At 37.5% G+C, this 14,267-nt stretch overlaps 1 protein-coding gene across 3 annotated transcripts; it reads left to right on the top strand.

Annotated features, from left to right (window-relative positions):
• The first annotated feature begins 114 nt into the window (after positions 1-114).
• On the top strand, positions 115-12,367 carry LOC148353646 (peroxiredoxin-like 2A). 3 transcript variants are annotated; one of them, XM_088351973.1, is made up of 6 exons: positions 115-268; positions 7,389-7,568; positions 7,645-7,736; positions 7,803-7,943; positions 9,900-10,055; positions 11,799-12,367. In XM_088351973.1, the coding sequence occupies exons 2-6, from the start codon at positions 7,424-7,426 to the stop codon at positions 11,892-11,894; spliced, it is 630 nt and encodes a 209-aa protein (XP_088208099.1). In that variant the 5' UTR covers positions 115-268; positions 7,389-7,423; the 3' UTR covers positions 11,895-12,367. The 3 variants fall into 3 exon arrangements, with proteins under 3 accessions (XP_088208099.1, XP_088208098.1, XP_088208097.1); XM_088351972.1 differs by lacking the exon at positions 115-268 and adding an exon at positions 3,738-3,759; XM_088351971.1 differs by lacking the exon at positions 115-268 and adding an exon at positions 5,808-5,977.
• Positions 12,368-14,267: the final 1,900 nt, after the last annotated feature.

The following is a 14,267-nucleotide window of genomic DNA, read 5'->3' as shown; positions in this document are numbered from 1 at the left end:
CGGATGGTTCCCATAATTGACAAATTTGCGTTTTTCCGTACATGTCTTAAAATGCATAATAAACGTACTTTGTACGGCAAAAACGTACAAGTTGATAGGTATGGAGTAGGTTTGTAGAATAGGGGTGTGTGTCCGTTTGTATGAGTGGAGCAAAAACAAAATATCCGTAGATGGAGGGCGCTAATTTGCCAAAGTAATGGATGCCAACCACCTTTATACTCGACGAAGAAGAATAAGCTCTTGTTCTTATTAACCCTGTCACTTTCAGGTGAGTCGACTTGAATGTTTATATCACTGCCAAATTGTTTTCTTCTTAACTAGCAACGCACCTTTTAAGGTTTCAATTTTGACTTAATTGAAACTAAGAATGAAGGAATTGTTGATATATTTAAGCGTCTCGAATGCCACACGAAAGGGAGCCAGCTGGTTTGTTCCATTCAAGCGCTTTCATTTTTGCTACTGTTGTTAGCTTCTACGTTTTTGGATACCCTAAATGCAATAATCACATATTTTATACACTAATCTTCGTAGTACATATCCCTCAACGTCATAATGCGCCTAGTTACCAAACGCCACTGCGGCACCAATGATGATAACAACAATAAAAATAGACATGATATTTATAATAACAGTTATGATATAATAATCGCAATAATAACAATTGTCGCCGTACTGGAGGAGTGTGCACCATGTTTCTGTTGACCTTAAATAACAGTTGTGAAGTGAAAAATTTTATTAAATCATCCAATTTTAATTTGGACTGCATGAATAAAATATTAGTATGATCCAGATATCCTAACCTGTGTATGGTTGTTATTGCACGTTTTTGAAGGATAAAAAGGGGCTGTAGTGAACTTTCTTTTTTAAACTGAATGAACGGTTCCAAAATAGGATAGATAGATACCGTAAATTCCGTACTATAAGCCGCTACCTTTTTCCCAAATGTTCAGCCCTGCGGCTTATATAGTGAAGCGGCTAATTTATGGAATTTTTCTAATGCCCGAGCCACCAGCGGCGCAGGATTTCGAGATGTATAATAAAAACCAACTGAATATATGCACCAAGTAAGACTGTATGTTCTATAACATAGCATGTATCTTCTGTTAAGTCAAGGTACATTCCGAATGCTGAGGAAGATGCCCTTGATGGTAATTGCTGTAAGAAGGAATTTCAAGACGAATTACAGTGAATTTCACAATTATGGGGTGCCTCCTTTTCACAGCTATGTTTGATACATTGCGAGCGTGATCCTACAAGCGTGTTGGTACCTTTCAAACGCACGGTTTGGGATGAAAGTTATATTATTATTGTTAAAGCTTTGAAAACTCTCTCGGTGTACCGTCTTTCTTTGTAAATATGTGTACCATGTATAATATGTATTTGCAACTGTATATTTTTGTATTTATTTTAGAGATTATTCTGTTGTGTGTTCTACGGACGAATCAAAAATAAGGGGCGGAGAAAACGCGGCCTGATGGGAAATGTGGTAAAGCTGAGTTACCGGTAGATCTGTCTGTTGTCGCAGCGAACAATAGTGGATATATATTTTTCCCACCCTTAACTTTGGTAATATACATTTTGTTTCCTTGATTACTTTCAACGGGACCCTGACTTTAGAAGTCTGCATCATACCTTAATTACGGGTATCATTTGCTAGTTGTGATGCCAATTGTGGTTCTGATTTTGTATACTGAATAAGAGCTTGCTCTGTCCACTCCACGCATCAGCCCGGTATTGCAGTACTTCCGGAAATGGTGCATTCGCGATGATTGCAGCAATGCTTTAGGTCTAGGACCTTAGCTTGGCCTTTTGGCTGAGAGTAATTGGCCCAGTTCCTAGGCTTTGTAGCGTATTATGAACTGACCGATACTGGATAATGGATAATGAATAACGAAGATAGAATAATAACTCTTAAAAACCCCAAACCCCTGTGGTTGTAATTGTGAAATATAAATCGTGGTCCAACATTTATCTGTGTCGCAAGTTTTGCTGCAGGTGCCTGCGGCCTTTACATGAGTGCGGCTTGTATGAGTACAAATTGCCAGATCACTCTTAAAGTGGTGGGTGCGGCTTATAGTCTGGTGTGCTCTATGGTCTGGAATTTACGATACTTTATTCATCGCCGTAGGGAAAATTTGTAGGATAAGAGCTAGTGTTAAGATTTGAATTTAAAATTTGGGCTTATGTTCATTTAATCAGCGCTGAATTTCTTCTTTTAATGGTACTGTACAAATAAAAATTGCTTGAATTTGTACAAACCTTGTTCTATGTTTTTCTTATTAAATGTTTTATTTTAACTTCAAAATGAAATCTATGCCCTGCTCCTCTTTGAAAACAAGCATTTATAAATAGATAATCCTTTATTATTAAAAGAAAATGTCAATGCAACAAAAAACAATACTGAATGGGTGACTTGCCATTAAATTGATAATACTATCACTAATTCTGTTTACTAGTTGTATTACGTTGCACGTTGCATAAACACACTTCTACTCTATAGCATATGAATAATCTATATTTTATGTTGATAATATGTGTATTATTTGTCCTCATGTAGGTTTTAGATGAGGGGATGGTGTCATAATAGTCTGTAATAAAAGTTTGCAATAGTCTTTGACCTGTGCAGCCCTTTGAGACTCTTTGCGATTATGGGCTATACAAATAAACATGACTTGACTTAACTTGACTATTAATAGTACTGTATTCATGATATAATGTAAAGATTCAGTGATTCTGACTAATTAAAATCCCCAATTTGTTAAGTCAAATGCGAAATGGCACTGCCAATCGCCACAAATAAATGTCCATTGTTACTTTTAGGTGCATGCACCAATGCCGCTGAGTGAAAATGACGAAAAAAGGGATTTCATAACAAGAATAGCAAATACCTTTTGTTTTTCTGGAGAAGATATCCATTGAATGCACATGCTTAATTGCAACTGGCATTGTAACTCTGTATCAATCCTGCTAGATGCCTGAACGTTTATGCAATTATCCAAAATTCCCCAATTTAGCAAATCAATGCATGTTTGGTTGATAATAGATACATATTGTATTAATGATATCCATAATATACTGTGAATCCCCAAATTGTGAAGTAAGATGAGAAAACTTAATTCATTTTCAATTTTATCTTTCTATGATGACTGCCTGTCACTGACTCTTCGTGTGTAATTTGAATTTCAGCATGAAGCCAAAATGCACCATCACTACTTTGTGCTGGTTAAAATACTCTTAAGTGGTGTACCACTGATAACATAGTTTGCTCAAGTGCTTTTCTTCTAAAAACAAGATCAACAGCAAAGTTATCTTCCCCCTTTCCCTATTTTACTTTCCAAAGGGCATGGTTTATTCAGCAGTTTCTTACAGTTTCTGTAGATTTATGCTGAAACCTCCTCATTATTGAAACATTTAGTTGTGATGTACAGAGTTGTTTTTTTGTTAATTGAATTAATCATCTAAATAACTTTACATGCTTGCCTAATAAGACGTTTTCCCAGTTCTTATTGTGCATAAAAAAAGGGCTTATGTGCACAAAGCCTAACTAACCGTTGGCACAATTACACAACCTTAATTCTTCCCTGTTGCATGTGCGAATGCTTTTTTTTACCCTTCTTTGGTTGTTTTTAGCGAGCACACATTCATTATCGTTTGTTCAAGTACGCCTTATCTTTTCTAAATAAGCGGCGTTCCGACTTTTTGGGTACATCTTGTGATTGGTCTTCGAACGGGCAGGTCTACAGAAGTCAATGGAGACAAGTTAGTATATTTAAATGTTTTTCTTGTTGTTTTCATTGAGGCTCTTGCAGCCATTATTTTAGCACAATTGTAAATTCTGCTTAAGATAAAGCAAAAACAATTAAATCATTTTAGGGATTACGTTTTGAAATATGGCATTATATGTATACTGTCTTGTCATTAATATTAATCTAGTGGAGATTGTTAGCAACAAGATTAGACATGACACTCCAGGAGAAACATGCGATAAAGATTTAAAACAGAAAAATAAGATAAGAAGGATGTCAGTATAAATATGCAAACATAATTACAAGGTGATTCCTTGGAGAATGGCCTAGTATTAAATAATAATGATAAATAGTGCATTGTAACATTAATACAATAATATCCAGCAGCAACAAAATTACTAAATAAGACTTTGATATATTTATGTATTACATTATTTATTATAAAAATTTTCGGCTGTGTTAGAACTGTCTCTGAGCCTATGAGTCGTTGTTTGAAGGGACCTGTTTTGCCCTCCAGGGGGTAACCGGTCAACAACGTGGGGGTTGTGGGAGTCCTTTCCAATGATTTTGGTTTTGTTGCGGAATCGTAAGCCGACAATATCGTCCAGACTTTGCAGAGAGCAGCCGATGATTTTCTGGGCTTTGTTGATTACTATATGTGCCCAAATGTATTTGACAATCATGTTGGCTTTTCATTTTCTGCATAGTCTGTCTTAATCCCACATCCCATCAATTTAAATCGGTCAGTCAATTCCAACTCACTTCTAACATAAGTCAAGTTATAACTTAGTTACTATTGATTTTTAAGTAGTTTCTTTTTGAGAAGAAATGCATTTTTTACTAATACAGCTTCATCTTTGCTTATGTGACACTGTGACTGTCAGATGAATCGAATACTTTCACAATATCAGACGTACGCTGAACCAATGTGTCTACAGGTTTTACATCATACAACACATTTTTAGCTTTGTGATACAGGCACACATTGTTATTCAGTATTTCCCCAAAAACTAATAATCGATGTATGCTGTTTAGGGATCGACCGATATGGGTTTTTCAGGGCCGATACTGATTGATAGTATTAAGAGAAGGCCGATAACTGATATTTGGAAGTGATATTAATTTGCTGTAAAAGCTTTTTTAGTGTAAGACATTTTTAATAATGAATAAATAAACAATAACATTTGTTAAAAAATATAAATGAAACTTGAATTGCTCTCTAAAACATTTTTAGTAAATAAATGTTTTAGTAAATAAATTAGAATTTCAACACAACTAACATGACTAATCTTTCACCTAAACAAAAAACTAACAGTACCGTAAATAAAATTGGGCTTAGCAGCAACTTGTATAAAGGTAATCAAAAACGTAATTAGCTCAGATTTTTCTTATTTTTTTTTTCAAAAATGAATACAAATATTAATACAACCGTCATGACTTAATTTAACTTGTAACCAAAGTGATTGGAAATATCAACGGAGCTGGCAAATTGAAAAGTGTGGGCACTCCTGTTTTAGAGCCAGAATGTTCTGGCAACAACTAGTCACTTTCACCTTGCATGCTTATTATGCTCTCTGAATCACGAACACACACCCTTAATTGACAAACTAATGTTATGTTATGCCAATCTATCATTCTCCACCTGAATGGGTCTTTCCAAACTAAGTTAACTACACTTTTTACGCTATTACTTAATGCCAAAAGAGCTTTTCTGTCACGGACAATTTAGCTGTCGTACCGCTCTGTTATTGTTCCTGCTTCTGTGGCTTTACCCCTGTTCCCTTATCCAATCAAAAGGTGCGGGGTGGGTAGTGAGGTGAACGGAGGGTAGGAGTAGAAGAAAGGGAGAGAGAGTCTTTGCTGCATCTTGGACTTAATAATAGCCCCGTCACATAAATCAAAATGTCGATTCTGTTATCCATCAAATTCCCAGACCTTTGGTGGAGATCTAGTGCTTTTCAATTTAATGTCATCGGGTTTGCCCAAAATAAGAATAGTTTGACATGCAAATTCACAGAGGATGTCATGTTTTGCCTAAAACCTCTATATTTCTTTTTCCAGCACTTGCTGCGACGTGTTGACAGTAACAATGCTGGCGTTGAGGAAAATTCTTCCATTCTACCGCCACAAGGCGTTTCCTCTGTTTGTGGCTTGCTTCGAAAGAAGCCCGGTTTCTCACTTTCATAGAAGTAGATCCAAAGCCAGTCCCCAACGAGAGAAATGCGGTCCAGGCAAGGATTCAGCCGTTGATTAATCCTTAGTTGCGTGTGTCGCTAGCCAAGACAGTGCTTGTTGTGGAACCGGTGGAACAGTTCATGGTTTCTCACATTTTTCTGCCCAAACTGCTCTGAGCAAAGCAGGGTTAGAACTTTGGTTTTTAAATTGAACTCGATTTCATCTTTTAGGTTTGTTTGTCTTTTTAATGCTTACTTGACTTTTTAACTATTTGCTTGTAGTATTAGTCTTTGTCTTTCATATTTGCACATTAAAGGTCACGTATGAGGTATTGTGTGAACTACCGTACAATTGCAACAATCTGACCTTTCTTCTTCTGTTCACCCCTATGAAAGAATCCATTTAAACTGTGCCATTGTTTTTGGTATTTGAAATTCTTAAAGTGAATTGTAGTTTATTCGCACACTCGATCCTTTTTGGTTCTTTTCACGAGAATTATTTTACAATCCTAGCATTTTGTTTACTTTGGATAAGTACAAATGCCAACTAAAACTTATAAACTTTGGTGCAACATTCATAAAACTGGGACAGCCTAACATTTTTTACAATTGGAGTTGAAAATATTTCATCTTTGGGCAAAATATGCCTTCAAGCTTCATACCTTTCACACAGGTCATCTTCATGTATTTGAGTTTACTTTGGTAACTGGGTTAAATCTATTTAGTATTCTGTACGTTATATAAATATAACAACTTTTAAGGATTTATACATACATACCACTGCATATATTTTCTGTCCACTTTTTTCGAAAAGATCTCTTCTAGAAATAATCATTTTTAGGATACCATAATTCTTCAATATATTGCGGTTTACTTTTTCTGGTTTTGGTACTTGACGGATTTGCATCGAGCAATGTGTTCTGCATTCTGATTACCTAAACAGTCTCCCTGCTTATTATTATTTGATGGTATATTAGTTATTTGTAAAAATAAGTAAATAAAACCATTTATCCAGCACTTTTATTTGTTAAACAAATATTCGAGCCGGTAAAAATGGTTTGTCTGGTTTCAATGTATAGTACAGGATTTAATTGTGTAATAATTGTAAAAAAATAACTTATTGCAGTTAAAAAAACACAATTTCTGGTTCACTTTGGGACCTATTCCCATCAATAAACTATGGATTACTGCATTCCTAAATGTATATAAAACAAAAAAAAGACAAGTAAGTTGGAATTCTAGCTTATTATGAGTTTGTTGCCTAGTGTGGTTTTATGTTGGCATGCTCCTTGAATTTTTTTATGCGTAATTGACTGTCCTTAATAAACGTCGTTTCACTTTCTTCCTCAACTTGAGTTCAATGAGTTCAACACTAAACTCAAACTCTGTAAGAAGTAAAGGTCTTAATTGATTTGATGTTAATGTGTTTGTTGTAAAACCGGTTTTGTTCTGTTTGTCTGCACTGCAGATTTAGAGTCTGTTTTTGGGGCAGACGCATTGGGGATGGGAGTGTGGTCTCTGGGTCTTGGTGCCGTTGGAGCCGCACTCGCTGGGATCTTTCTGGTCAACTCTAGTCTCACTCTCCCCAAAGTAGGCAAAGCCTCAATGGAATATCTCGCTGACGCTGACCTGCTCTCCACCATTGATGGTATAATAGAGAACACCTACATTCTTACTCATCTTTTTTTTAAATTAAAATCGAACGGAGATAAATTATTCTGTAGATGGCAGAGTCATCAAAGCAAAGAATCTGTGGGAAAAGAATGGCGCCGTCATCATGGCTGTACGGCGGCCCGGATGATTTTTGTGCAGAGAGGTGCGACCACATTTCCTGTGTTAAATTCTCCTAGAATTGAAATCAGATGCATCTGTTATCTTGCAGGAGGCTTCCGAGCTGTCCTCTCTGAAGCCCCAGCTTGAAGAGCTTGGGGTCCCTCTGGTGGCTTTGGTCAAGGAGCAGGTGGGCACAGAGATCCAGGACTTCAGACCGCACTTTGCTGGGGATATTTACATCGACCAGAAGGTCAGCCATCCTTTCAGCACTTAAAACTGCCATTCATAAGTTATATTCAAGAGTGATAAGTTCATCATTGTATGTTAAATGATGGTCTGCTCCCCGTGTGTGTGTGTGTGTGTGTGTGTGTGTGTGTGTGTGTGTGTGTGTGTGTGTGTGTGTGTGTGTGTGTGTGTGTGTGTGTGTGTGTGTGTGTGTGTGTGTGTGTGTGTGTGTGTGTGTGTGTGTGTGTGTGTGTGTGTGTGTGTGTGTGTGTGTGTGTGTGTGTGTGTGTGTGTGTGTGTGTGTGTGTGTGTGTGTGTGTGTTGGGGAGATACACCATTTTGACTTTAGCCTAACTACTCTTTAGAAAAAGTGCTGAGTCAAGAATAGCGTCCTAGCTCCACATTATTCCAAAACTGATTAGCTCCACATTATTCCAAAACTGATTAAACAAAATGAAAATACAGTGAGTCTGACTCCACAAATCATTGACAAAACCAGGACGCATTTAACAATTTCAGTTGAATACATCAAAACTATCTTCAAAATAATATTTTTGAAAAGTTGCTGACAATGAGGATCGAAGGCAAAACAGGATTTCATGGGTCAACGAGGACGTTTAAATACGGAACCATTACGGCCCCCATTGTCAGATCGTTTCCTGTCTGATTCTTTCAAAATAAAATATAGAAAACTACCTAAACTTCAAATTAACTTTTCCCTGGGGCACAATAACTGATATCTTCAATTTCTTTGTGGGTATTTTTAAAGGACACTAATATTTGACCAGATTCAGATTCAGCTTTACTTTTTTGTCATTCGTATACACGTGTATACAGAACGAAATGTCGATACATCTGACCCGCACAGTTACTTTGAACGTCAGCCGGGATAGATAAGATTAACCATGTCTTCGTCAGAATTTTAGCGCAGCAGTTCGTCATCTCGCGGTTCGATGCCACTTCCATTTGTTAAATGGGTCTTATGGCCGACGTGTAAAAAACTGTTGCGAGCCGATGCAGCCGCAGCCGAACAGGGGCGCCACCACTAGAGGTGACTGTGTTTTGTAGTGCAACCGAGGAGTAAATAATTCTCAAAAATGACTTATGCCATTTGTATGCAGCGTGGTTAAATACAAAGGCGCACTCCCAGAATAGTCTTTTTTTGTTCATTTTTTTCTATATACTCAAGGCGCTCCAGACAATCAGGCACATGGAATTGAGAGTACAGTAAAAGGTACCTTGACCGTATCCCATTATCACAGTATTTTTACCCGCAGTGCCATAAACATTGATTTGCAAAGTGTATTCTGACAGGTTAAACAGTCTCTCCACTTCGACACCTGTGCGTCAAAAACAGTTTGATATGTATACGTTTGTAAAAAAGGGTGTAAAGAATTTTGTTGAAATACTTTTTCTCCGTTCTCTAACATTCATTCGTGAAGAAGTGGAGAAACTGTTAAAGCTATCAGAATGCACTACGTAAATGTGTTTCTGGCACCGTGAGTAAAAATAGAGTGCTAGAGAGATAAGCGTTAATGCTGTTAGCTACATTGTCTGTACCACTGGTGGTCTAATGGTAAATTGTCAGCTCTCATCGTCACTACTCGGGTTCAATTCCCGTTGCATACAAGGTCTTGCAATTTTGATCAGCAATATTTATCGATTCATTACAGGATCATTGCTCAAATACTGTAATATTCCGTAAAACCTTGTACAGTACTGCATTCCTATAATTACTGTATGGAATTCCAATCGTATTCGCCGTGTTGCAGTATATAAGGCGGACTTTAAATTTTCTGGCCAAATTGTTGTTTTTTTTTTTAGTTGTGCCGTAGAATCCGAAAAATGCAGTATAAAACGTTTATATCCAAATGTATTTTGATATGATGTATATTGCACAAAGTGTATTCACTGTTAATACACAGAAGTTCTATTCATGTGTTTATATGAAGCTTCATGTCAACCACTCTCCACCTTACAGAAGCATTTCTATGGGGCAAGGATGGGCGCTATGGGACTTTTGCGCTTTGGCGTGCTGCAGAACTTCATGAGGGCCTGGAGATCTGGATACCATGGCAACATGTTGGGCGAGGGATACATCCTGGGGGGCGTCTTTGTCATCGGTGCAGGAGAACAGGTAGCGTACAAAATATACACACACTAGAGTATGGAGAGACATCTGAGAATTTATTTTAGGCCCCTTCTCAAGGTTTCGTTTTTCCTCACGCTGAGGTTTTGAGTTTTTCCTTGCCCGCATGTTGGTTTGAGATCAGGCGATGGTGTCATTGTAATCCTGTGCAGTCCTTTGAGACATTTTTGTGATTAAGGGCTATACAAATACATTTGACTTGACTTAGCCTATCACATTGGTTTCCACACCCTTTAGGGTGGAACTGTTTTTGTTACCTAGGCAGTTTATTTCTCTTTCTTTTCAAATGCCCAGGGTAGGATTTTTAGAACACGTAACTTGGAGTTTCTTATCGGAAGTGTTCGCTCTCTCCCATATTCTCCTCTCAAGATCAAAATCCATTATTTTGACGGTTACTACACTATAAACAAGGGGTCAGCAACCTATGGCCTATGGCGTCTCGTTTGACGATGAGAGAAATCAAGAAATCAAACACGTTCGTCTACCATTTATCTGTTGATGATTTGACAGTTAATTTCAGCATAATAAGCTTTATGGTAGAGTGCATAACAGTTTCAATACGAGCGATTTGAGTAGAAAAAGGCAAAATAAAACGTTACATGCTCAGGTGATTTATATATATGGTGTGCATTACCGTTCGATTGCATTCACAACAAATACAAGACGGAATGGTTTAAGTTGTATTACATTCACAGCAAATGCAAGACAAAGTGGTTTTTGTTATATGTTCGCCATTACATTCCTGAAAAGTGATGTAAAAGTGAGATAAAACGAGGTAAAGGTGGTTATAGTAGCGGGGAGTGACTGTGCGCGCTCCCGCTACGGGATGCAAATTTCGGCGGGGGTGCATTTCTCGGTATAACACCTGCTCCTTGAGTGAACAGATCGCGCTCTTTCCAGCCAGTATGGACAGATGACTGGGGCTTTGTGCGAAAAATGACTGTGCATTTTGTGCATTATGCCCCGAGAGCGTTTTATCTTTCCAAAAATGTATTCAGTATTTTTGCACTCTTCAGACGAGGAACTGTCATAGTCATCCATATCAATAGGTGGCAGTAGACTTTTATATACTTTTTATGTACTAATTATCTGCTCTTGAGGTAGCACAGTACATTTAATAACGTAATTTGTTTAACAAAGCGGTTTAAGATTGTACTGTAAAAAATAAAAACCTAAAGCACATCATTCTTTTTTATATTAAGTATTATTTTCTTCTTTTTATACAGTAATTATCTGCTTACGAGGTAGTACAGTGAAATATTTGACATAATGTCATTTTCAAACATTTTCGACGGACGGTGTGCCTCGCAATCTTTTTTTATGAATAAAAGTGTACCTTGGTTCAAAAAGGGTTGAAAAACACTGAGTTGTACGATTCAAATCTCTCCATGTTGTATATTTGGACTGGTGTAAAATGACAGCTCTGTTAAATATTAAAAAAATGTTGTGCGAGTCATTCATCTTGGTGTGGCACACTGATTTACTAGGAAATTTGAAAGTGGCACGTCGCAACGAAAACGTTGCTGACCCCTGCTATAAACTTATCAACGATGTAAGAGGCCAAAGGGTTTGTACTACGTTTGATTTTTATCAACTATTAACTATGTCTTTACGATTACTGAGGCTAAAGTGTATAATTGATCAGACTTGCCTTACTATGTCATTGAATAAATGCTTGCCTTTCATGGTACAGGATTAAACACTCCTTAAATTCCTTATTGTGGTTCACAGGGGATCCTACTGGAACACCGCGAAAAGGAGTTCGGCAACAAAGTGGAAGTCGCGGAGGTTCTCCAAGCTGCCAAAAAAATTGTACCTCACAAATAAGATAAGAGTACACTGAATAGAAAAATTCTAAATCTAAAAATGAATAACACTAGGTTACGTATGGATATCTAGGCCAGTTAACCGAATCACCTCAATAAGCTGTGAAATGTACTATGATTGAATTAGTGAAATGTTACCTCTGAAGACACTTTTAAGGTTAGCGAGAGAAGGGTGATCCCAACACTAGAATAATATTCATGAATCATTTAGCATTAGTTCATCATCTTTGCCTGCAAAGTCCAACTGGCCTCTGTTATGACTGACGTGCGTGCAGCGCTTCTGATGTCGTGCATGTAACAATGATGACTTGTCTCTGTAAACTCTTAAGAGAGGAGCGAGTTTGATTATCAAACATGTACGTTTTCCTCAGACGCGAGCGCTTGTCGTCATTCTGAGTCCCGGTGTGTGGGAGGACGTGGGAGACAATTTTGTGCACATGAAGAAAAATGATAAAAAGATACAGTACAACCTCATTTGTGGTGTGTGATTTGGTTGAGACACAACAGCCACCTTTCTTTAATAACATCTTAAACAGGGCATCATTGTCCTAATTCATATTTAGCCTCGCTCAGACACTTTTGTTTGCCGAGAGGCAACAGCAGGGATTGGGAACCTTTTTGACCCAAAGAGATATAAAAGCACAAGGCATAAAATAACCACACCATAATCTTGAGACAAAAGACCCAAATTTGCTCTCCAGACAAAAGCTAATTCATTAGAGCATTTTATTTCACTGTGTGTCCATGTCCCATATCAGTGTCTGAAACTGGTGACAAAATGTTACCGGACACCAGGGCAGACAACTCTGAAAAGTTGCCTGCCCAGCCATAAAGTTGCCTGCCCAATTTTTCTCAACTTGAAACACAAGATGATGACTAATCTAAAAAAACAACCCATCGTTTCAAGGTATTAAGGATTGATGATCAGACTATATAACAGAACAAAACTTTAAAATTAAGTTTATTATAAATCTACTTATAACATTCATTGCATAGCTATGACATCACTGTTTTCCATCTGCCATCAGTGTGTACCTGTATTTACTTATCTTCATTCATGCAATGTTTGCGTTGCGTCGTCTGCTACAAGCCACGTGAACTCTTTCCACGATGCTTTTAATGTACGTTTACGTTTTGTAGCGTCATCAATTTTGTTAGCTTCTTTTGAATCTTTTTTCTGGGGCTGAGGTTTTGGCTTGATTCCTAACCACTTCTCAATTTGTCTTGTGTTCTCTGTGCGTCTACTCTTGGAATATAAGCAAACAAGGCTTGGGAAAGTCCGGAAGCACGGAGTTATTCGATGCAGGCTTCCAATTGGCTGCCGTGTATGCAAATTGCCAAACAAACCGAAATTTCCAAACCGAACAAAGATTTCAAAATCTGAATAACGCAAATGTTTGATTTTAAAACAAATCTTTTGGTTTTTATTTTTTAAAGTTGTCGAACAGCCGGGTGGAGACGTTTTGTAAATTGTGCACCCGACGTAAAAGATGCACGCCCCGGGCGTTCGGGCAGACGTTTTTTTCAGACACTACCCATATCAATGTAAATATACCCCCCCTCAGTTACTTTAGTGCTCGTTTTGGGCCTAAATTTGGTTTCAAAACTGGGTGCGAGCAAAGTTCTTTAGTAAAAATGTCACAAAATACTGCAAACGAGGATACCAATGGCGCTGGGTGAGGAGTGTTCGCGTCCTGTCCTGTGTATTGTTCCGCCCACCAAATTGCTCAATGAACATAGAATGCTTAGTGAGTTTCAATATCCAGGATTTAGCAATTTACAGCCGAAATAGGGTCTGTGGGTGTGACACCTCGACTGTAAACTAGTGAAAATTGAGTCTTACCTATACTGGACCGAACCCTTTGAGAAATCTGTAACGTCTGGGCATAGCATTTGTGACAATCGGTTCCTTGTGTAACTGCATTTAGTGATTACGTAGGTTCTCTTATCTCTAAACCATATTTACTCATGAAAAAAAGCTATATAAATGGCTCGAGCCAAAGGTTGTTGGCCACTGGGCTATACAACATCAATGCAAATCTAGTTTTTCATGTGTTGGCATCAAGCTAGCAAACCTTTGCATACTTGTCAACCTCAGCCTATTGCTCCCCTTATTGATTGCAATTCCCCTAAAACGATAAAAAACCTTACAAACACAACACAGAACCTATTTACTAACCGAAATCAGACATTTTTTATAATTAAAAACAGATAAATTGTGCAAAAGATGAATTTATTCAGCAAATAAAACATTTCAAAATCTTTTCCCACTTGCCATAAATGTAGTGTTGCATATTATACGTAGTTGTTCAGCATTTCACATACTATTTGTTCCACGGATTGTTTTACTCTGTAACAGAAACTTACAATTCAG

This window comes from Urocampus carinirostris, chromosome 13 (assembly GCF_059441175.1).
Source record: "Urocampus carinirostris isolate Australia breed hairy pipefish chromosome 13, RoL_Ucar_1.0, whole genome shotgun sequence".
Taxonomy (NCBI): Eukaryota; Metazoa; Chordata; class Actinopteri; order Syngnathiformes; family Syngnathidae; genus Urocampus; species Urocampus carinirostris.
This window is presented reverse-complemented; position numbering and strand designations above follow the sequence as displayed.